The sequence below is a fragment of the Pan troglodytes genome, chromosome 5 (assembly GCF_028858775.2).
Source record: "Pan troglodytes isolate AG18354 chromosome 5, NHGRI_mPanTro3-v2.0_pri, whole genome shotgun sequence".
Taxonomy (NCBI): Eukaryota; Metazoa; Chordata; class Mammalia; order Primates; family Hominidae; genus Pan; species Pan troglodytes.
Window position 1 is genome coordinate 165,997,659 of NC_072403.2, and position 21,855 is coordinate 166,019,513.

The following is a 21,855-nucleotide window of genomic DNA, read 5'->3' on the forward strand; positions in this document are numbered from 1 at the left end:
TGTTTCATGAAATGTTCTGTATTAAGTCCATTTGGTCTGTAGTACAGATTAAGTGTGAAGTCTCTGTTGATTTTCTGTCTGGAAGATCTGTTTAATGTTGAAAGTTGGCTTTTAAAGTCTCCAGCTATTATTGTATTGGGACCTATCTTTCTCTTTAGCTCTCATAATACTTGCTTTATATATCAGGGTGCCCAATGTTGGGTGCAAATGTATTTGAAATTGTTATATCTGCTTGCTGAAGTGACCCCTTTATCATTATATAGTAACCTTCTTTGTCTCTCCTTGTAGCTTTTGTCTTGAAATCTATTTTGTCTGATACAAGTATAGTTAGTTACTCCTGCTCTTTTTTGGTTTCCATTGACATGGAATATCTTTTTCTATCTTTTTATTGTCAGTGTATATGTATCTTTATAGGTAAACTGTCTTTATTTTAGGCAACAGATCAATGGGTCTTTATTTTTCATCCATTCAGCTACTCTTTATATTTTGATTGGAGAGTTTAGTACATTTACATTGAATTTTATTATTGATAAGTAAGCAATTATTCCTCCCATTTGGTTATTTGTTATCTGGTTGTTTTGTGGTCTTATCTTCCTTCTTTTTTCCATTCTATCTGCCTTTCAGTGAAGGTAATTTCCTCTGGTTATATGGTTTTGTTTGTTGCTTTCTATTTTTTGTGTATCCTGTGTATTTTGGGGAGGTGTTATGTTACCACGAGGCCTGCAAATACTATCTTGTAACTCATTATTTTAACCTGAAAACAATTTAGCACTTTTTGCATAAACAAACAAGCAGGTAAAAAAACCCAAAAAACTCTAAACCTTAACTTTGTCCCCCTACTTTTTAACATTTTGTTGTTTCTATTTATATCTTATTGTACTGCTTATGTCTTGAAAAGTTGTTGTAGTTATTATTTTTTATTGGTTTGTTATTTATTCCTTCTACTTAAGGTAAGTTTAGATTACATACTAAAGTTATAATGTTATAATATTCTGTGGGTTTCTGTGTACTTACTATCACCAGTGAGTTTTGTACCTTCAGGTGATTTCTTTTTGTTCATTAATGTCCTTTTCTTACTGATTGAAGTACTCCCTTTAGCATTTCTTGTAGGACAGGTCTGGTGTTGATGAAATACTCAGCTTTTGTTTGTCTGGGAAAGTCTTTATTTCTCCTTCATGTTTAAAGTATATCTGATGCAGAAATAGGGTAAATGTTTTTTTTTTCTTTCAGCACTTTAAATATGTCATGCCACTCTCTCCTGGCCTGTAAAGTTTCCACTGAAAAGGCTGCCCACCAGACATATTAGAGCTAAATTGTATGTTGTTTGTTTCTTTTTTATTGCTGCTTTTAGGATCCTTTCTTTACCTTTGACATTTGGGAGTTTGATTATTAAATGCCTTGAAGTAGTCTTCTTTAGATTAAATCTGCTTACTGTTCTATAAGCGTCTTATACTTAAATATTGCTATCTTTCTCTAGGTTTGGGAAGTTCTCTGTCATTATCCCTTTGAATAAACTTTCTACCCTAATCTCATTCTCTACTTCCTCTTTAAGGCCAATAACTCTTAGATTTGCCCATTTGAGGGCTGTTTGCTAGATCCTGTAAGTGTGCTTCTTTGTTTCATTGTTTTTTATTCTTTATTCTTTTGTCTCCACTGACTGTATTTTCAAATAGCCTGTCTTCGAGCTCACTAATTCTTTCTTCTGCTTCATCAATTCTGTTATTAAAAGACTGTGATGTATTCTTCAGTATGTCAGTTGCATTTTTCATCTCTATAATTTCTGTTTTATTATTTTTAATTATTTAATCTCTGTTAAATTTATCTGATAGAATTCTGAATTTCTTTTCTGCATTACATTGAATTTGCTTCAGTTTCTCCAACATAGCTATTTTAAATAATTTGTCTGATATGTCACATATCTTTGCTTCTCCAGGAATAGTCCCTGGTGGCTTATTTAGTTCATTTAGTGGGGTCATATTTTCTTGGATTGTCTTGATACTTGTAGATGTTTGTCTGTGTTTGAGCATTGAAGAGTTAGGTATGTATGGTAGTCTTTTCAGCCTGGTCTTGTTTGTATTTGTATCTGTCCATCTTGGGAAGGCTTTCCAGATATTCAAAATAACTTGGGTGTTCTAATCTAAGATGTATCTGCTTTAGGGAGCACCTCAACCCCAGTAATGCTGTGGTTCTTGCACATTCATTGAGGGACCACTTTGATGGTCTTTGACAAGATCTGGAAAACTTATCTGAATTACCAGGTAGAGACTCTTGTGTTTCTTGTTTGTTTGTTTGTTTGTTTGTTTTTCCTGTTACTTTCTCCAAAACAAATGGAGCCTCTCTCTCTGTTCTGAGCCATGTGGAGCTGGTGGTGGTGTGACACAAGCACCCTTGAGACCACCACTACTAGGACTCTGCTGGGTCAGACCTCAAGCCAACACAGCACTGGGTCTTACTCAAGACCTGCTATAACCATTCCCTGGCTGTGGCCTATGTTCACACAGGACTTGGGGCTCTTCAATCAGCAGGTGGCAAAGCCAACCAGGCCTGTGTCCTTCCCTTCAGTGTGACAAGTTCCTCTCAGGCCCTGGGCATGTGCAGAGATGTTGTCCAAGAGCCACGTTCTAGAGTCAAAAACCTTAGAACTCTATCTGGTATTCTATTGTACTGTGGCTGAGGTAGTACTCAAACCACAAAATGCAGTCCTTCCCACTTTTCCTTTTTCTTTCCAAAGGCAGAGGAGTTTCACCCTGTGGCCAGAGCCACTACTGGCCCATGGGGAGTACTGCCAGACTACCCTGCTGTTCCCTTAAGCCCCAAAGGCTCTTCAGTCAGCTTGTCATGAATGCTACCTTGCCTGGGACTCACTCTTCAGAGTAGTGGGCTATCCTCTAGCCCAAGGCAGGCCCAGAAATGCCATGCAAGAGCCAAGTCCTAGAACCCCATGAACCTACTAAGTACTCTACCCCACTGTGGCCAAGCTGGTATCTAAGGTGCAAGACAAAGTCCCCTTTGCTTCCCCCTCCCCCAGCCACTTTTCTCAAGTGGAAAGAGTCTTACCCCATAGTTACCATGGCTGGGAACCTGCTGAGTCTCACTTGAAGCCATCAAGTTTCCAGTCTTACTCAAGGCCCTCGACATAGTACCTGAGTATTGCTGCTGGTTATTCAGGGCCCAAGGGCTCTTCATTAGCAAGTGGTAAATTTTTCCAGGACTGGGTTCTTCCCTTGAAGACAGCAGGTTCCCTTCTGGCCCAGGGTGTGTCTAGAGATGTCATCTAGGAGCTACGGCCTGAAAAGAGAGCCTCATAAGTCTGACTGGGGCCATATCCTGCTGTGGCTGAGATTCAAGATGCAACACGAAGTCCTCCCCACTCTTCCTTCTCCTCTCGTAGAGTGGAGAAAAGGGATCTCTCTTGGAGCTGTGAGCTGTGCAGCCTGGGGCTAGGGGAGGGGTGAGGCCAGCTCTCCATTAGCCACCACATGCTCCTATAGTCCACTGTCTACTGGCCACGTTCAGCACTAGGACTTGCCTAGAAGTTGCAGTCTTTGTGGCCTAGATAGTCTTTCGAGTTTATTTAAGGCCCCAGTGCCCTTTAGCCCACAGTGGTGAGGCTTGCAGGAACTCAAGTTCAGACCACTGGGATTAGTGATTCCCCTCTGGCTAGGGCTGGGTTAAATGCTCCCTCCATGGGCAGGCATCAACTGAGTTGGTCCGGTTCTGTTTTCTGTTATAATAGGACAGCACTGAGTTCAATGTGTCACAAATGCTGCAATCTCCCTCTACCTAGCACACAGAAACACTCTCCATAGACTGCCCACCCACTGCTGGGGAATGGAGGAGGAATGGTGTTGGTGATTCAAGACTGTTTTTCCTACCCTTTCAGTGTCTCTTTCTCTTTCAGTGATATGAACTTAAAACCAAGTGCTGTGAGTGCTTACCTGATTTTTGGTTCTTATGAGGTACTTTTTTGTGTAGATAGTTGTTAAACTGGTGTTCTTATCAGGGGGACAATTGCTGGAGCCTTTTATTCTGCCATCTTGCTTCACCAGAAATCCAATATTATTATCTTATTTGGTCTAGCTTATCAGTAGCCCTTCTCTTGTAGGGGTCTCTGTGTCTCTTCCATGGGGCTTTGCTAAGTTCAAATACAGATTCATATATTAAACAGTGCCCCCTTTAAACTCTGATCTGCCTTTAAAATCTTTGGATATACGTAAGACTGACATTTTGTAAAGTAGTATATGAGCAATGTGACAACAAATTAAATGTTTCCTTTAAAAAAAAACTAAACACTCTAGAATATGAATAAATGAAAGCAGTCTTTTAAAATGGTCATTTTGTAAGATTATCTGTTTCTAGAAAAACTTGCTGGTTCAGGACTAATCTTGAAATTGCCTTCAAAAAATTCATAAACCTATTTTTTGAAAAGAAATTTCATTCACATACACTAAAGCTGAATGTCTTTCTTTAAACCACAAATAAAATAATATGAGTACAATGCATAAACTTAGCTTTAATATTTCAAAAAAAACCAATTCTATCCTCAAAAAATAAAGACTTAAACACTTGCAGCTATATTAAAGGATATGTTAATATACAAGGAAGCACATTTCCAGATGAGATTTTCTAAACATATGTTGGATGATATGGTTTGGCTGTGTCCCGACCCAAATCTCATCTTGAATTGTAGTTTCCATAATCCCCACATGTCATGGGAAGGACCCAGTGGGAGCTTATTGAATCCTGGGGGCAGTTACCTCCATGCTGTTCTCATGGTAGTGAATGAGTTATCATGAGATCTGATGGTTTTATAGGAGGTTTTTTCCCCGTTTGCTCTCCACTTCTCCTTGCTGCTGCCATGTGAAGAAGGACATGTTTGCTTCCCCTTCTGCCACGATTTTAAGTTTTTTGAGGCCTCCCAAGCCATGTTGAACTGTGAGTCCTCTTTCCTTTAAAAATTACCCAGTCTCAGATATGTTTTATTAGCAGCCTGAGAATGGACTAACACGATGGGCTATCATTAATAATTCTGTAGCCTCCTATCAGGAAATGTTTAGTCATGTACCCATGTATATTCTATTCAGGTCTGTTTCCTTAAAAATTAGTAGAATACCTGACATACTGTAGACTTGTGAGAGTCTCCCCTTGGTGTGCATTTACGTTTAAGAAGAGGATATATTAATACGTTTGTGAAGAAGGGTAAATCCTGGTTTTTGCTCTTGAGGTTCTAAAACTTGATTAAGAAAATAAAAAGACAGGCATGGTGGGGACACTGGGGATTTTAGAACTTTTCTTTTATGCCCAGAAAAATTTTAAAGATTCAAAGCAGGACTATGTCTGTCTCTTTAAGAGTTTAAACATTTTATAGTAAGGTATAATTAAGAATGAACTTCAAAGCATCAGTTTACCTTAATCAATAGTCTTACTGTGTGCTTGGACACTTTCAAGGGAAATGAGGAGAAAACAAGTAAAATTATAAGCTAAAAAAAAAAACAGAGTAATAGAAAATATTCACCAAATAAATGCAGTTGACTTTCCCAGTAGCAAATTAATTTTTAGTACAAAAAAATTTTTTTTGTATTTTCCCCTATAAGATTTGGAAAGTACAGAGAGATTAGAGAAGAAAGACAGTCTAGTCGAGACCAGACTGACCAGCATGGTGAAACCCCATCTCTACTAAAAATACAGAGAGATTAGAGAAGAAATTTGGGTAACAGACCTTGTTCTATATCAATTTTGGCAATCTCTTCACTGAAAAGAGGAAACATTCTATGAAGCTGAGAAGGATCGAGAGTGATAAACACCATTAAAATACATGGACTGCTTTCATTGTTCTTACACGAAAGCAGTCACAGAACAGATAAATAGAAAGACAAGTTACATTAGTACTGCTCTCTGAACCTGCAAATGGATGCAAATGAAGCCTAGACTATATAATCCAAGATAAGAAGCAGAAATTTCAGCCACAAAGAATCTAAGTGTAAGTTAATTCTAAGGTTACCGTGGAAGTTTAATTTTACATTTAAAACAATTAAAAAAATAAAATTTTCTGTGTAGTTTAATCTCATCTAAAGCTCTGTGAGTAGTTCACATTTCTATAAATCTCATTTCAAAAATGCAATATCTTACTGTTAATATAAAATATTGGTATTTGGACAATTTTAAATTATTATTTTACTAAAAGTGCTTAAAGAGAAAATTATCAATTAATTGTTTGGCACAGGTCATTAAGTTCTGAGCTACTCTGTTGCATATGTCTAGAATGCACCAAACCATGGAGTCTACACTACTCTCCTGGCAACCAGTTGCTACAGAAAAGACTGAGGAGCTGCTATATTCTATAACTGCCAGTCTATAATGTCAACAGAACCAGTGCCTTACAGTGAGTCAAGAAATGTTTATTGGCTGGGTGCGGTGGCTCAAGCCTGTAATCCTAGCACTTTGAGAGACCGAGGCGGGCAGATCTTTTGAGGTCAGGAGTTCAAGGCCAGACTGACCAAAATGGTGAAACCCCATCTCTACTAAAAGTACAAAAAAAAAAAAAAAAAATTAGCTGGGCATGGTCGTGCACGCCTGTAATTCCACGTACTAGCGAGGCTGAGGCAAGAGAATCGCTTGAACTTGGGAGGCGGAGATTGCAGTGAGCCGAGATCGCGCCATTGCACTCCAGCCTGGGTGACAGAGTGAGACTCCGTCTCGGAAAAAAAAAAATAATAAAAATAAAATGTTTATTAAATATCTACTGTTTGCTAGAGGAAAAAAAAATGAGCAAAAACAGAGAAGAAAGAGCATGGCAAGTACAGGGAATTATAAGCTGTTGAGGATTCATGGTGAGCTAGGAGCAAACGGTGAGTATCCAGAAATGCAGCTAGAAGGGTTTGTCCTCAAGGACCTTAGATGTCAGGATGTTTAACTTTATCCTATACATTATGGGGAGCCAACAAGCATGATCAGCAGGGGCACAGTCTGATTTCCATTCTTTTAATCTCTTTTTGGCTACAGTGTATAGGATGAACATGTAGGAAGATAGATCAGTTAAGAGCTCACTCTACAACTCTGTGTGAGCCATGAAAGTCTGAACAACAAAAATGATACCAAAAGGTAGAGTCAACAATCGTGGTAGTTGAATGTGGGAAAGGCGGTGAGAGCAGTCTATGATTTTCTTTAACAAAAATTTGTATGATGCATACTGTGCCAAGGACTCTTGTAAGTGCTTTATTAACGAAGCTCATTTAACACCCATAAAAGTCTTATAAAGTAAGCACTATGGAAACTCACTTTTACAAATGAAAAAATCAGGCCATCAACCAGCTGATTAAGTTGTTCATTGTCACACCAATTGCCTGTGATTTAAACAAGATTTTAGCAAGAAATGGGGCATGAGAATTTATACTTCTTTTAAAATTGTTTTTAGAGACAGGATCTCTCTCTATCACCCAGGCTGGAGTGCAGTGGCACAATCATAGCTTACTGAAGCCTCAACCTCCTGGGCTCAAGTGATCCTCCCACCTCAGCCTACCGAGTAGCTAGGATTACAGGCATGCACCACAACACTTGGATAATTTTTTGTTTTTGTAGAGATGGGATTCTGCTATATTGCCCAAGCTGGTCTCAAACTCCTGGGTTCAAGTAATCCTCCCACCTCTGACTCTCAAATGCTGGGATTACAGGCATGAGCCACCTCACCCAGTCCAGAGTTCACATTTCTAACCACTGAACAGTGCTGCCTACCTAGAAGGCCAAGGAAGGCTGCCAGATTTTTGCCTTGAGGAACTCAGGAGATGGTGATGCCATTAAGAGAACTATGTTTGGATAGGAAGGTGAAAATGCTTTGGGCATGTTGTATTTCCAGTGCTCATGAGTTATTTAAGTGGAAATGTCTACCAAACTTATCTATATTAGAATCTGAAGCTTTAGAGAAACAACAGAGCTATAGATGTAGGTTGGATCTGTCAGCATATAGGTTAAAATCAAGACAAGAATGATTTGAGATTACTTAAGAATATGCTGAAAAGGTTAATAGAGAGAATGCTGGAAAACATCAACATTTAAAATGCAAGCAAAGGAAGAAGAAAGCATTAAGATAAACCAAAAGAAATTGTCAGGGTGGGAAAGTAATTTTTAAAAATAAAGTTATGGAAGAGAGAGATAAGAGATGCTGTAAAATAAAGACTAAAACACCAATAGGTTTAACATTATGAAAGTCCCTAAAGTCCTTGGAAATAAAGGCCAGATTTTAAAGTGTGGAGGAGGAGAAAGGGAAGCTGCGAAAAACAGAGAGAAAGTTGAAGGCAGGCCTTGGGTTAGAGATGAAAACATGAATAAAGTGCCAGTTTTTAATGTAAATGGAATAGTCCCATGGTATTAACACCAACGAGAGTCTTTTATACAAAGGCAGATGTGCAAGGGTTTGAAAGTGGAATTAAAGCGCTGGAAAAGTGCTAGTACCCCCACTGCTTTCTCTGTGACCCTTGGAGCATGAAGTTCAGGGAGGGGAGGATGAGAGAAAAAATCAAGTGAAAGGAAGCACAGAGAGTTGTACAGAGATAAGAATGCAGGTTAATACACTTTTTTTTGTGAGTATTGAAGGCTATAATGCAAAAGAGTGATTTGCTCAAGAAGAAGTGATTTTAGAAAGATTTATATGGCACTGATACAAATGTTCAATGGAGTAAAAGGAAACAAAAGAAAGAAGCTGAGACATTTTTATGATGACCTAAATCAGTGCTTCTGAAAGTGTGGTCTGTGGATTTGTGGGGTCTCTAAGACTCTTTCCATGGATCAACAAGGTCAAAAAAATTTTAATAATTCTAGAAAGTTAAATGGCTTTTTCACTATATTGTATTTTTGCACGAATGGGGCATAAGCAATCATGAGTTCAACTGCTAATACGTTAGCAGGAATCGAGACAGTAACCCCATGGCATACTAAGAGTCACTGTACTCTTCACAGACGTGCACTCACAGAAGAAAAACACGAAAGAAGTTCCACTTTTAAAAATATAATTAATGGATCAGTAAAATGTATTAATTGTATTAAATCTTGGCCCTTGAGTACATCTCTTTAAATCTGTGTATGATGAAATGGGAAGGACACATGAAGCTTCTGCCACAAACTAAAGTAGAATGCTTGTCCCAAAGAAAAGCGCATGTTGCCTGTTTGAGCTGTGAACTAAACTAACCACTTTTTCCGTGGATCACTATTTTTATTTAAAGAATGACTGAGGCCGGGCGCGGTGGCTCACGCCTGTAATCCCAGCACTTTGGGAGGCCGAGGCAGGCAGATGACGAGGTCAGGAGATCGAGACCATCCTGGCTAACACGGTGAAACCGCGTCTCTACTAAAAATACAAAAACAAAATTAGCTGAGTTTGGTGGCGGGCGCCTGTAGTCCCAGCTACGCAGGAGGCTGAGGCGGGAGAAAGGTGTGAACTCGGGAGGTGGAGCTTGCAGCGAGCTGAGATCGCGCCACTGCACTCCAGCCTGGGCGACAGAGTGAGACTCTGTTTTAAAATAAATAAATAAATAAAATAAAATATAATGATAAAGAAATGTTTTTATAGAGCTCTCAGTTTTAATTTCTGAAGTGATAGACTGTGATAAAGATAACCTAAATAAGAAAAGCTTTTTGGATCCTCAATAATTTAAAAATGTGTAAAGAGTCCTGAGACTGAAACATCTGACAACTGTTTATCTATTACAAAGTGATAAGGGGCTGTACTAGGGTAATGGCAAACCTCTGTAACTGGAAATTGAAGAGCAAGACTAGAATAGAAATGAGGTTCCAGATTTTAGAAAGACATTTAGGCTTATGTTTCATTTAAACTAGTTGTTTTTGGATAAATTTTCAAGAGTTGATTTAGTTGGACCCTAGATACTACCTTCAGGCCCTTAAAAGAATCAGGTCCTTTAAGGACGATTCTGTACAGTTAAATATAGTGTATTATTTATAATAATTCTTCTTGCTAATTTCTAGGCCACATACAACAGGATATAAAAAGCCAAACAACAAAGGATAAATTCTTTCATATGTGTGTAATCCTATAAACCCTCTTTGAAGTTGATTCTCATATTTTTATTTTACAGAAAAGGAAACCAAATATCAGGAAGTATAAGTAATTTAGTAAGTCACAAGGAAGTAAATAGTTGAGACTGGATTTTGAACTGCTTTTTTTTTTAATCAAAAGTCCGGGGCTTTCATCCACTTTATTCTAGATGGCTTTGTTTTAGGTTTATTGGGTAGAAGTTGGTGTGAGGAGTTTTTTGCTTTCATTTACTTATTTATTTTTTTACCATGCAAATAAAGAGTGCCTATTCCATTTTACTTGATATGTATGCAACAATCCAGTGATCAAGGATAATATTGTATCACAATGCATTTGCATTCTCATTAGCTATGCCCATTTAAAAGTTACATAACATAGAAAATATCTATAAACAAATACATAAAATGTTCCTCCAATGAAACCTTGGATGTCCCATTTTTCTGAGCTTCAAACCACTGTAATTGTTTCCTGCATAGTATTTATGTTTGTGTTCCTCATTAATAGCCATTAATCATGTGTTCCATTAACAGCCACTCTCAACAGAATCAGGACTAAGCTATTAAAGTAAGTGTAGGATGAAGGCAATTCTATGAATAACTAAGCCAATAGATGTTGAAATTCAAAGAAGAGAAGTGACTTTTAGCACTTTCCTGGGATTCATCCGTGCTATGAATAAATACGTTGCTTTGAAACAAATAATTTTTGTGAAAAATGTTGCATGATATGGGTTTGATAGCAATGTTCAATCTAAATGGATAGATAATAAATTATTCTTGCTTCGAATAGAAAGCCTGGGCTAAGCAAGAAGCATCAATAAAAAGACAGATATTTCTATTGTACAAATTACATATTAAGGCTCAATGAAATAAAAGATGTATTTGGGATCAATACTGTATGAAATAATTATGTTTGTAATAAATTGACTCATTTATTTGCAGTCCATCTCCTTTTATGAGAGACTTGAACTTTCACAACAGACTTCAGACCAATTGAGTAGGAAATGAACAATTATGGAGGAAACAGGGAATATACCATAGGGAAACTCTGAAATAATAAAAACTTGAAATTGAGGTGCTTTTATACTACATATTAAGTGGTATTAATTTATTATTTCTGGAACAGTTTTTCTCTAGGTTTCTCAAGACTGTCAATATATTTGAAAGAAAATTAAATTTGTTCTGCAGCTTCCTGAATTGTATATTAAATGGGTGGAAGATACCAAGATATAAATGTTAAACAACTTAAGGAAGGACATGCAATGATAACCAGAATATTCTATATTCAAAATAGAAGGATAATAACTATCCTCACTGAAAGATGATAAAGACCAATAGAAAACAAAAAAATCAATCTCAGCTGAGAATATGAAGCAAAAAGTTCAAGTCCTGCTCTAGAGAGTAATTGCATTTTTCTATAAAACAGAATAAAAAAACAACTGTTTCTAGAAATGGGCAATGGGAATGGGGTTGCTCTTTGCCTGTAATTCTAGAAGAAAAGGCATATGGCTAGTCCATAAGTCTATACATTTAAGTCCTGGTTGGTTGACAGACTATATTGAGTCAAAAAGGACAAAACGTCTTCATTAAGGTTTTCCCATAAAGATGTTTTATTTTCAAACTGTGTCATTAAAAAAATCACCCAGATTGTTTTATTTTTATATTATTTTATTTATCACCCAGATTGCATATATTTTATGCCATTATCTGGGTATAATGGCATAAAATATATGCTAATCATTTTTTCAACTGAATTCAAATATTATGCACATGCATATTCATATATATTTAATATAGAAAGAAACACAGAGAGTGAGGGAGGGAGTCCACTATGTATTAAGTACTGTGTTAGTGAGCAGACCTCCCTTAGGAACCTTATTACAGAGTACAAAGCTAGGAGAGTAAATAAAGTGTATTAAAAAATGCATACAAAAGATGACAGAATCACCATTCCAAAAGATCTTGGTGGATAAGAATCATGAATTGGATCTAACAAGATGTAACTTAAAAGTAAAAAAATCTATAGTGTTGTACTGAGCTCCCTCCAAAGCAACTATAAATTTATAGGAGATGAAACATATGATTCACCAGGCATAAGAAGAAAGTTTCTGTAATCAAACACTATTGTATCCATCTTTTTAAACTCCAGCTCCTATCACAGCACCTGGTCCAAAGCAGATCTTTAGTATTTGTGGAACTGGCTTGGATTGTGTTTAGGAAATTTTGTCATTGGTAAACCTAAGGAGAGTCAAGAGAACAACGTGACCAAAAAATAAAACTAAAAAAAAAAAATGGGACTTTCATTGTACTGGTAGAAAGATAAAGTTTATAATCTGGCTTAGTTTCTTTTTTTGTTGTTGTTTGTTTTTTGGTCAGGGCAAATTTAGGTCATTATTTTTAACACTGGAACTGTAGTTTCAGAGCAGATAGACAAACTATAATGAGAATAGATGAACAGCAAGGCCACTGAAAGGACTCAGAACTACATCTTATAAGAAACAACTGAATGATGCTAATGTTTAACTTGCAAAAGAGAATACTCAGTTGATTTCAAATATATAAAATATAGTGGTAAGGAGTTATCACTTATTAAGCAATTACTATTGCAATGTATACTCATTTAATCCTGCTAACACACATATGAGGTGAATATTATTAGCCTACCCTCGCCTTTTTTTAAGTAATGAGAAGACTGTCATCCTGTAGGGTAAAGTAACATGCCCAAACTCATACAGCTACAAAGTTACAAAGCTGATTTATAAAATGATTTGACTCCAAGGTCAGGAATTATTATACTGTGTCTTGTCTTCCACATGAGCTAAGCACAAAAGAACTGAATGCAGGCAGACAGATTTCAGCTCAATATAAGAGAATTGTTACATTAGTTCATGGAAGAATATGTTTTAAGGTATTTTTGTTAGTCTCTAGGAAATCTCTGTAACATTTTATTGTGTAAATTATATGCTTTAATGTAAGACGATAAAAATAATAGTGAACATTGGCAAAATAGCCTATGATTAATAGAGTTTACCTATGAGTTATCTGTTTCTAAGATAAATGCCAAAAAATAATATTGGAATTAAATGTTCCTTTCAAGATCTTCCCTCCCTGCTCCCTGAGATTGCAGTGAATTTTTCAAGACCAACTGGGGACATGTATTTTCAATGTTTATGGTTAAAAGATATATACATGCACAGATATATACATGTACAGAAATGAGAATTACTTCAGAATTGGTGTTAACTTTAGAGAAAAAAAGACCAAGAACTTACTCTTGGTATTTACAAATTTATTTCTAAAATAGAAGCACGCGTGGACTTAGAAGTAAGGTATAAAATTCAAAAACGTATCCATGTTTCTCAAGGATCTTGTTGTAGGCCACTCTAATTCCATATATTATGTGGCTTTTCCTAGAATTTTTACACTAGAAAACAGACTGAATGCAAAGTTTGTTTTAACAACCTTCTTCTCAGAAGCATATGTCTATCGAGGAAGTCTTCAGATAAAAAAGATAAACAATTCCAAACAGGTCTATGAGATTTAAGATGTGAAAGATCAACATTATCTTTAGTTGACTTTACTGGATGCCACAACCTTCTGATTTCTTTAACCACTTCTTATGCCTCCTACCCACTGAAACAAAATCAGAGGCAAACAGAGCTTCACCCTAGAAATTGGGGAAAATGAGGAACAGGTTTTCTGCACAAAAGTTTATTTGTTTCTCATTTCTTTTTCAGAAAATAAAGGATCGCTGTTGTTCCCAACAGGTTTGTAGGGAAGAAAATTGGAGAAACATTATTACCTTTTCTTAGATGTAGGCAACGGAGGCAACAAGGACTGCAAAAGAAAATTGTGTGTCCCCCATTCCTAAATAATCAAAATTGGCAGTAGGGATGGAAGAGCATTGGGGTTTAGGGCTGTTAGGGTTTCATCAAGCCAATGTATTCCCTGCCAGATTTTAAGGAGAAAAAGGCGCTGGAAAATTGAGTGATATTAGCCCCCTTTCTTATTTTTCACTGCTACCAAAGACTAACTCTCTCTCTCTCCCCAACCCTTCTCTCCATCTCCCTCCTTTAGATGTGTTTGCACAGAAGAGTGCCCAGTGAAGAGAGCTACTCCTTGGATCGCTTTGCGCAAAATCCACCCCTTTTCCCTCCTCCCTCCCTTCCAGCCTCCGAATCCCGCATGGCCCACCCTCCCTTCCTGCAGCGGTGCGGGGCAGGTGATGAGCCTCTGTGAACTACTAAGGTGGGAGGGGGCTATACGCAGAGGAGAATGTCAGATGCTCAGCTCGGTCCCCTCCGCCTGACGCTCCTCTCTGTCTCAGCCAGGACTGGTTTCTGTAAGAAATAGCAGGAGCTGTGGCAGCGGCGAAAGGAAGCGGCTGAGGCGCTTGGAACCCGAAAAGTCTCGGCGCTCCTGGCTACCTCGCACAGCGGTGCCCGCCCGGCCGTCAGTACCATGGACAGCAGCGCTGTCCCCGCGAACGCCAGCAATTGCACTGATGATGCCTTGGCGTACTCAAGTTGCTCCCCAGCACCCAGCCCCGGTTCCTGGGTCAACTTGTCCCACTTAGATGGCAACCTGTCCGACCCATGCGGTCCGAACCGCACCGACCTGGGCGGGAGAGACAGCCTGTGCCCTCCGACCGGCAGTCCCTCCATGATCACGGCCATCACGATCATGGCCCTCTACTCCATCGTGTGCGTGGTGGGGCTCTTCGGAAACTTCCTGGTCATGTATGTGATTGTCAGGTAAGGAAAGCGCCAGGGCTCCGAGCGGAGGGTTCAGCGGCTTAAGGGGGTACAAAGAGACACCTAACTCCCAAGGCTCAATGTTGGGCGAGAGGATGAAAGAGGGGAGGTAAACTGGGGGGACTCTGGAGGCGACCACGGACAGTGATTGTTATTTCTATGAGAAAACCTACTTTTCTGTTTTTTCCTCAACTGATAAAGAAAGAATTCAAAATTTCAGGAGCAGAGAAGTTGCTTTGGTAAAAGCTACAAATGTCTAGGGGTGGGGGGCGGGGGGAAGCTATAGCATAGACTTGGAGCGCTTCCTTATACTGAGCAAAGAGGGCTCTTGGCAGAGTCCTACACTCAGTCCCTCTGCAGGAGCTATGGAAAGAGTAAGTTGTGAATAATGGGAGAGAAATTCTAGTTAGCTTTCCCAAATTTGGTTGGGGCCAGTGTGTGTGCGTGTGGCGCGGGGAGCAGTCTCAAGTCTTCTCAATTGTTTTGAGATGGACCTTGGCAACTTTCCTACTCCTGCTGGTTTAGTACTTCCCTGTATCACAACCCCACCCTTTCTTCTCCCCTGCCATAGCAGCCCTTACCCAACTCTTCCTTTCATCCTGAGGCAACACTAGGTAGAGGAAGTTTTCCTAGCATCTCTCCATGACAGTTTTCCTCTGTTATAACAAACATGACAAATGTGTTGCCTAGACCAGTTTGCCGTTAGTAGCTTCAGATCGCCTAAGTCACAAACTGCATCTGGAATGGGTAGGTTTGTTCAGGAGAACCGCAGGACATGGCTGTATTTCAATGCCTTCACAAGTTGGAGCTAATTAGGAGTGACCAAAAGCATCATAATTCCACATTAGAAACTGCAGAAACTCTTATACAGGAAGTTGTGATGGGTGCTCTAGACAAAGTGTTCTTATCAAGTAAAATTAATTCAAAAGAGTTGTAGTCCACTTTCTGTTTACCCAGATGTTCCTGGTATATTTGGCAGAGTGTGGAAGCTCTCAGTATTGACTGAGATTGATATTGATTGTGTTGGTGTTGATGTGTATATTCAAATACTACATGTGAATGTGAAATGCCATATATCTGTTTTTGTTAAAGAAGATAAATATTTTAACACTTTAAAATAGTTCCTAATTCGAGGTTTTTTTTTTTAACCAGGGGTATGTGTATATAGGGAACATGGCATTTTCATATTTAGTTACAATATTTGTTTCACCTATTCAGCAAGTATTGCAGGTTTCAGCGGAGCTCTTAAATCATTTAACAATTGCTCTCTCTAGTATGCTTTCATTACCCAGGTGCTGCAAATTGCTTATAAGCAATTCTTTCTACTCATCTGTCTGATTTCTTTAATTAATGATTTTTAAAGAGTAAAGCTAATTTCCCTGATCTTTTGATGAGGAATAAGATAAGTATTGTCTGTAAGAAAAGAGCACCATCTATTGAGAGGAAGGCTAACAACAGAAGGAAAAATGCAAGAAGATCGATGGAAGTATTTATTTTTAAAAACATTTACTTTAAGTAATTCAATACAATGATTCACATTGAAGATTAAAAACCAAGTTTAATTTTGCAGTTATGACAATAAAAGTTATAATTAAAGGCCTGTTTTGCGAAGGGAAAATATGTTTCTCATTTTTTCTAAAAGAAATTCATAGAATCATAAACTAATCAAGCTAGAAGGGACTCTAGAGATTATCTATGCTAAGTAAATAAACTGAGGCACAGAAAATGTAAATTATTTTCTCTAAGAACAGATAGTTCATTAATTCAGTGCCACTAAATCTCTCCTAGCTAACATAATTTTTTTTTTATTGTGCTGGCAAATCATGATTTGAGTTAATTCAACTATTAGGTTGACAGAGTGGGTTGATATAGCAATAATAACTTGGGAATAACAAATTATCCCCAAATTCTGTGTGAAATCCTGAAGGAAAATAGCATGAAACAAAAATTACCAAAGCATCTAGGAATCCTGCCATCTGAAACATAATATTTTATTCCCTTTTATTGCTTCTTGATATTTTCCTTCCTCATTTTTCTACCCTTTAGTTTATGCTTTGCAATACAGAGAGAGCCAATAGAGTGGCAACTAGCTGTGAAATGAGCAGATTGGTCTTATTCCAGTGTAGAAGAGGTTGCTGGTTGGGTGAGTTAGTTTTAAAGGCATTACCTCTGGCCTCTTGTTGACTTGGAGAAACATGGTGACGGTGCATCTTACTGAGAACATGTTATTATGCTTTATTCTCGGTACTGAAAGTTCTTACAAAATGCAGTACTATTTGAAAGGTCATCCCAAACACCCACCTGTGGCAGGCTGGGTTTTAATCGCAGGGTTAGGTAACCCTCTTGGAATGTGACTGTGAAACAGAAAAATGGGCAAGTTAGTGACAGATGAAGCGACAGGGAAAGCATCTGGGGATTGAAGCAAGTATGTCTATTTAGCTGAGAACATTTAACTGACTGTCTCCAGGCTGCAGTGTTTAAACTACAAAATGATCAGTTCAGGGATGTATTGTCCTTGCTAAAATGCTGGATATAATGTTGCATCTATTAAGTATTGAGGAGAAATATTCACTTCCTTCCCTATTTAAAATTCAACAAATGCTATTGAATGATCAAGTAGTTGCAGTTTTCTGATTATATTAAGGTAATATTTATTAAAATGTTTTAGTACATTGAGTGAATCATGAGACTCAGATGACTATGGCAACAACAACAACAAAAATAACTGCTAACATGGACGCTGTGATTAACTCTTTGGTTCTGTTTGTAACACCATCATCATCATCCCCTCATCAACAACATTATTAAGTAGTATAACTTAAATGAGATTCTTAAACAGGGCTGCTCTAAGGAATACAAGGGAGGAAAGGAGAAACTGTAATATGTTCTAAAGATTTTAAGTCCAGATGTTAAGTGATAAAAATGTTATCAGTAACCATCACCTGAAAGCTTTTTTGGTTTTAAAGAAAAATAATGCTTGGAGAATAACCTTATGAAAATTATCACAAAGATTTTAGAAAATATGATAAAAATACTACAAAAAGTAGCAATTACTTAAAATGGGATGATAGTATTTCATTGTCAAGAACTGTAAAGAAAAAAAAATCAAAACAAAAAGTAACAGCCACCAGAGATGTTTCACTTTTGGGAAAATATTTAATAACTGAACCAAACTATAGAATTACCCATAACTGCAAAAACTAATATAATCCCAGATGTGTTTATGTTGGGAAATTCTTTTTCCAAGGTTTGTTCATGTAGCTATGAACATGGTATGTACAGACACTGTTGAAAAGTGGAGGGCTAGAAACTTTGAGATTTCTGTGGGCTGCGTAAACCATCCTTCCAGTAAATTTCCAATGAAGAATGCCAAGTAATAGTACCTTCATTTTTAAGATTATTTCTTAATGTGGTTAGATAAATTCTCAATATAACTATCAGAGAAGAGCATTTAAATATGTGCAAGATGTTATTGTCATTTCTCCTTCCTAACAAGTATTTCTGATTTTAGAAAAAGTCCTGTGAGCTTATACTTGTTCTATATACTAAATATTTGATTCAGGTTTAAATTTTAAAATGATCAGTTATACTTGATTGAAACAGAAGTATAAGCTTTTAAACTTAGTCCAGATTTAGGCAGCTACAAATTAGTGAACAATAATGTTTTATCTAATATAAGGATATATATGTGTGTGTGTATATATATATAAATTCACACACACACATATATATTTGAATCAATTTGAATGCATATATCACTAAATATGATCATTAGTAATTTTCATAAAATAAAAAGATAATAGTTTATTTAGAAAGCTCAAATATTAATAAAATTCACTTTTTTAAAACCCACAAAATATCCTAATTAGAGGATGGATTTAAAGTGAAAAACACTAAATAAAATTCAGTTCTCAATTTAATGGCTTACATTAAAAAATACTAACTTAATTGCATGCCTTTCACTTAGTAAGGGAGAGCTCCTGGTACCTATTACAATTTGAACTTTAAGTGCTATTTTCCATATAGAAACTAATTCAGAGGAGAAGAACTCTTCTTCTGTGTCTCCTAAACACACTAAATTGCTTTTCCTTTCCTTGGTTGTAAGCTGTGTCTTTGTCATTTGCATGACATTACCAATCAACGAGTTTTCTATATTCTTCTCTCTCTTTTCTTTCTTGAAAGAATGACCTATCTGATATTTTATGAAACATCTCCAAAGATAAAAAATATATAATTACAGAACAATTCTTCTCTTAAAGCATGGATGGATAGATAGAGAGAGAGAGAGAGAGAGAGAGAGACAGACAGACTGAAACAGTTGAAGTCTCTTCTTTGCTCCCAATACCCTCCTTTCACTGAGACTACCACTATCATAAATTTAGTGGTGAGTTATTCACATGCATGTTTTTAAACATTTACTACATATGGAAACACATATATATATAGTAAACATATGGAAACACACATACATAGTAAATGTTTTTGTATGTTCTCATAACTTTTTATAATTGGTACCATATCATATGTTTAAGCTTAAACACATAATTTCCCTAATTACTCCAAGTTGTTATAGTTCCAGTAGGCCAATGCTAGAAAATAGATGTCAAATAAAACCAACAAACATAAAAGAAAACAAACAAACATTCGGGCCATTAACTCTTCTGAGTACTTTTAACTGATCTTTTTTTTAAAATGTGTTGAAAATTATTTGTAAAAATTTATTTGCAAGCATTTTTCTAAGCTAATTGTTTTAATTAATATTGAGGTATAATACTCAGAAAAAAACCTCAGCTACTGCTGCAAAAAAAATAAATCGGTTAATAAATTTAAATAAAGCATAATTTCTCTACTGCTAAGAAGAAAATACAAATAATTAATTGGTGTCTGTATGTATTCAAATAATAAATGCTGACAATATTTACTTTGAGATTTTGAACATCTAATAGGATCTCTTACATATAAAAGTTGAAAATATTATTTCTCCTAGGATTCTGTTTAAGGCAGTAGTTGAAACAGATATTTTAAGGTCAGATGCAAGAAAAAATAAGCTCATTTTGAGAAATAACATACAACTATATGAGATTTTAAAATGTACTAGTGGTGGTCAGGCACTGTAGCTCTTACTTACAATGCCAGTGCTTTGGGAGGCTGAGGCAGGTGGATCACCTGAGGTCAGGAGTTTGAGACCAGTCTGGGCAACATGGTGAAATGCTGTGTCTACTAAAAATAAAAAAATTAGCCAGACTGGGTGGCGCATGCTTGTAATCCCAACTACTGGGGAGGCTGAGGCACAAGAATTTCTTGTACCCAGAGGCAAAGGCTGCAGTGAGCCGAGATCGCACCACTGCACTCCAGCCTGTGCAACACAGTGGGACTCCGACTCAAACAAAAAAATTAAATAAAAAAAAAAAAGTACTAGGGGTAAATACCAAGACTAAATGGTGCATGTCATTTTAAAATACAAGAATTCCAAGTCTTTAGTCCTCACTAAGTTTAATGTTTATCTGACTGAAATAATTATCTGTGACAGCAGTCTTCAAACTTGTTTTTAGATGTAGACACTTATTTCAAGAACTTGGGACCCAATATATAAAACAGATCGCAGAACAACTGTCCAGATGTAACCACATGTTGAGACCAAGAGCACTGCTCACCTTGCACCCCCATACCACCCACCAGTGCTGTCCCCAAGGGACCACCATAGAATTTCTAGGGCTCCACCAGGCAAAATTTGAAAGCAATGGCTTTCACGTCGTTTCATATCCTTCTCGTGCCCACCTCATGTCCTTCACCTCGCCTTCTACCTCAGCCGTTGCTATGGCAGTCAGTTTTGCCCAGACATAACTGAGTAACACTTCACCTTGGCTCCATCTAAATCACTTACTTTCTGTCCTAGGGCTTCTCTATTGGAGTAATTGCCCTCCATAGGAATCAGCCTGGCACTCACAAAGGCACTATTTGGAAGTTCAGGAAAGTTCCCTTGACCAGGAAATGGAAGCCTGTGGAAAAATGCTGCCCTTGCTCCCCTCTCTCCTGAGGTGTACAATTCTGAGGTGCCAACTACAAGGCACATCAGAAGGCCCCGCCCACATTGTGACCATCTCAAGAACATGCCTCGTTTTCCTCTTCCCTGGTTTACTCTTCTAGTTTCCCACTCCTTGCCAAGCAACCACTTTTCAAAATGGTTCACCTTCACGCAAGGTCGTATCTCACACTCTGCTGAATATCCTTCCTGTTATTTTATAATTGGTGACTATATGTTAGCACAGTAAAATCTGGTTAATAAATACAGCTCTTACAGACCTATCAATAAAGGTTTTCTCTTAACTATCAAAAACTCTTAAGAAAAATTCTGATAGGCAGCACCAGTTAGAACTACCAAGAGAGTTCAGAAGCTAAGCTTTTCCTTCCATTTTTGTTCCTGCCTTGGGATTTAGGAAAGGCTTTTTTGGGTAAGTTTGGCTGAATGGAGAGAGAGTGGGCACCAGTCATGTCCAGTGTTCAGTTTACTTCTTCTTGAGCTCAGGGTGATAGGAGCAGAATTGTGTGTGCCATGTAAAGGAAATAAAGCCTCCTGTGCCTTCTGGCAAATTATCTGAGGGTATAAGAAAACAAACAAACAAAAAATCCTGCCACTCCCTTTTCCATTAATTTCATGTTATATAGTAACGTTAAGAGTATCTTGTGATTAATTGAGCTCAAGAAAATTTCAGTCTTCAAAAGTGAGCTGAAGCATCAAATGCAGGAAACGTCATATACAACAAGCATCATATACTGAGCTTACCAAGCAACTCCTTTCTTTACCCATCCTTTCTTGCCTCAGGTAACTTTTTTTCTTTCCCCATCAATTTCTCAGATACAAATTTAGAAAGGAAGAACAGCAAGGAAGAGAAACCTTGCCCTGGCTCAGGGCCCCAAGTGTCAGTTGTGGCTCGACTTCAAGGCACTCTGCGCCTCACTCTCCTTATCTGTAAAAAGGTGCGAATTGGACTAAAAAAATCTTAAACGCTTTCTAGTACTAAAATGTCCTATGGCAACTTCAAAGACTATTAAGAGCATG

At 37.4% G+C, this 21,855-nt stretch overlaps 1 protein-coding gene across 4 annotated transcripts in view; it reads left to right on the forward strand.

The window, feature by feature from the left end:
* Nucleotides 1–14,389: 14,389 nt before the first annotated feature.
* The window catches only part of OPRM1 (opioid receptor mu 1), a 79,583-nt gene continuing 72,117 nt past the window's right edge, over nucleotides 14,390–21,855 (forward strand). For 2 of the 4 annotated variants that reach the window (XM_054685528.2, XM_016954733.4), the window contains exon 1: nucleotides 14,392–14,795. In XM_054685528.2, coding sequence (XP_054541503.1) covers nucleotides 14,503–14,795 — 293 coding nt within the window. In that variant the 5' untranslated portion in view covers nucleotides 14,392–14,502. Of the gene's footprint in view, nucleotides 14,796–21,855 lie in introns of all 4 variants that reach the window. The other 2 variants (XM_016954734.4, NM_001033915.1) reach the window with 2 other exon arrangements.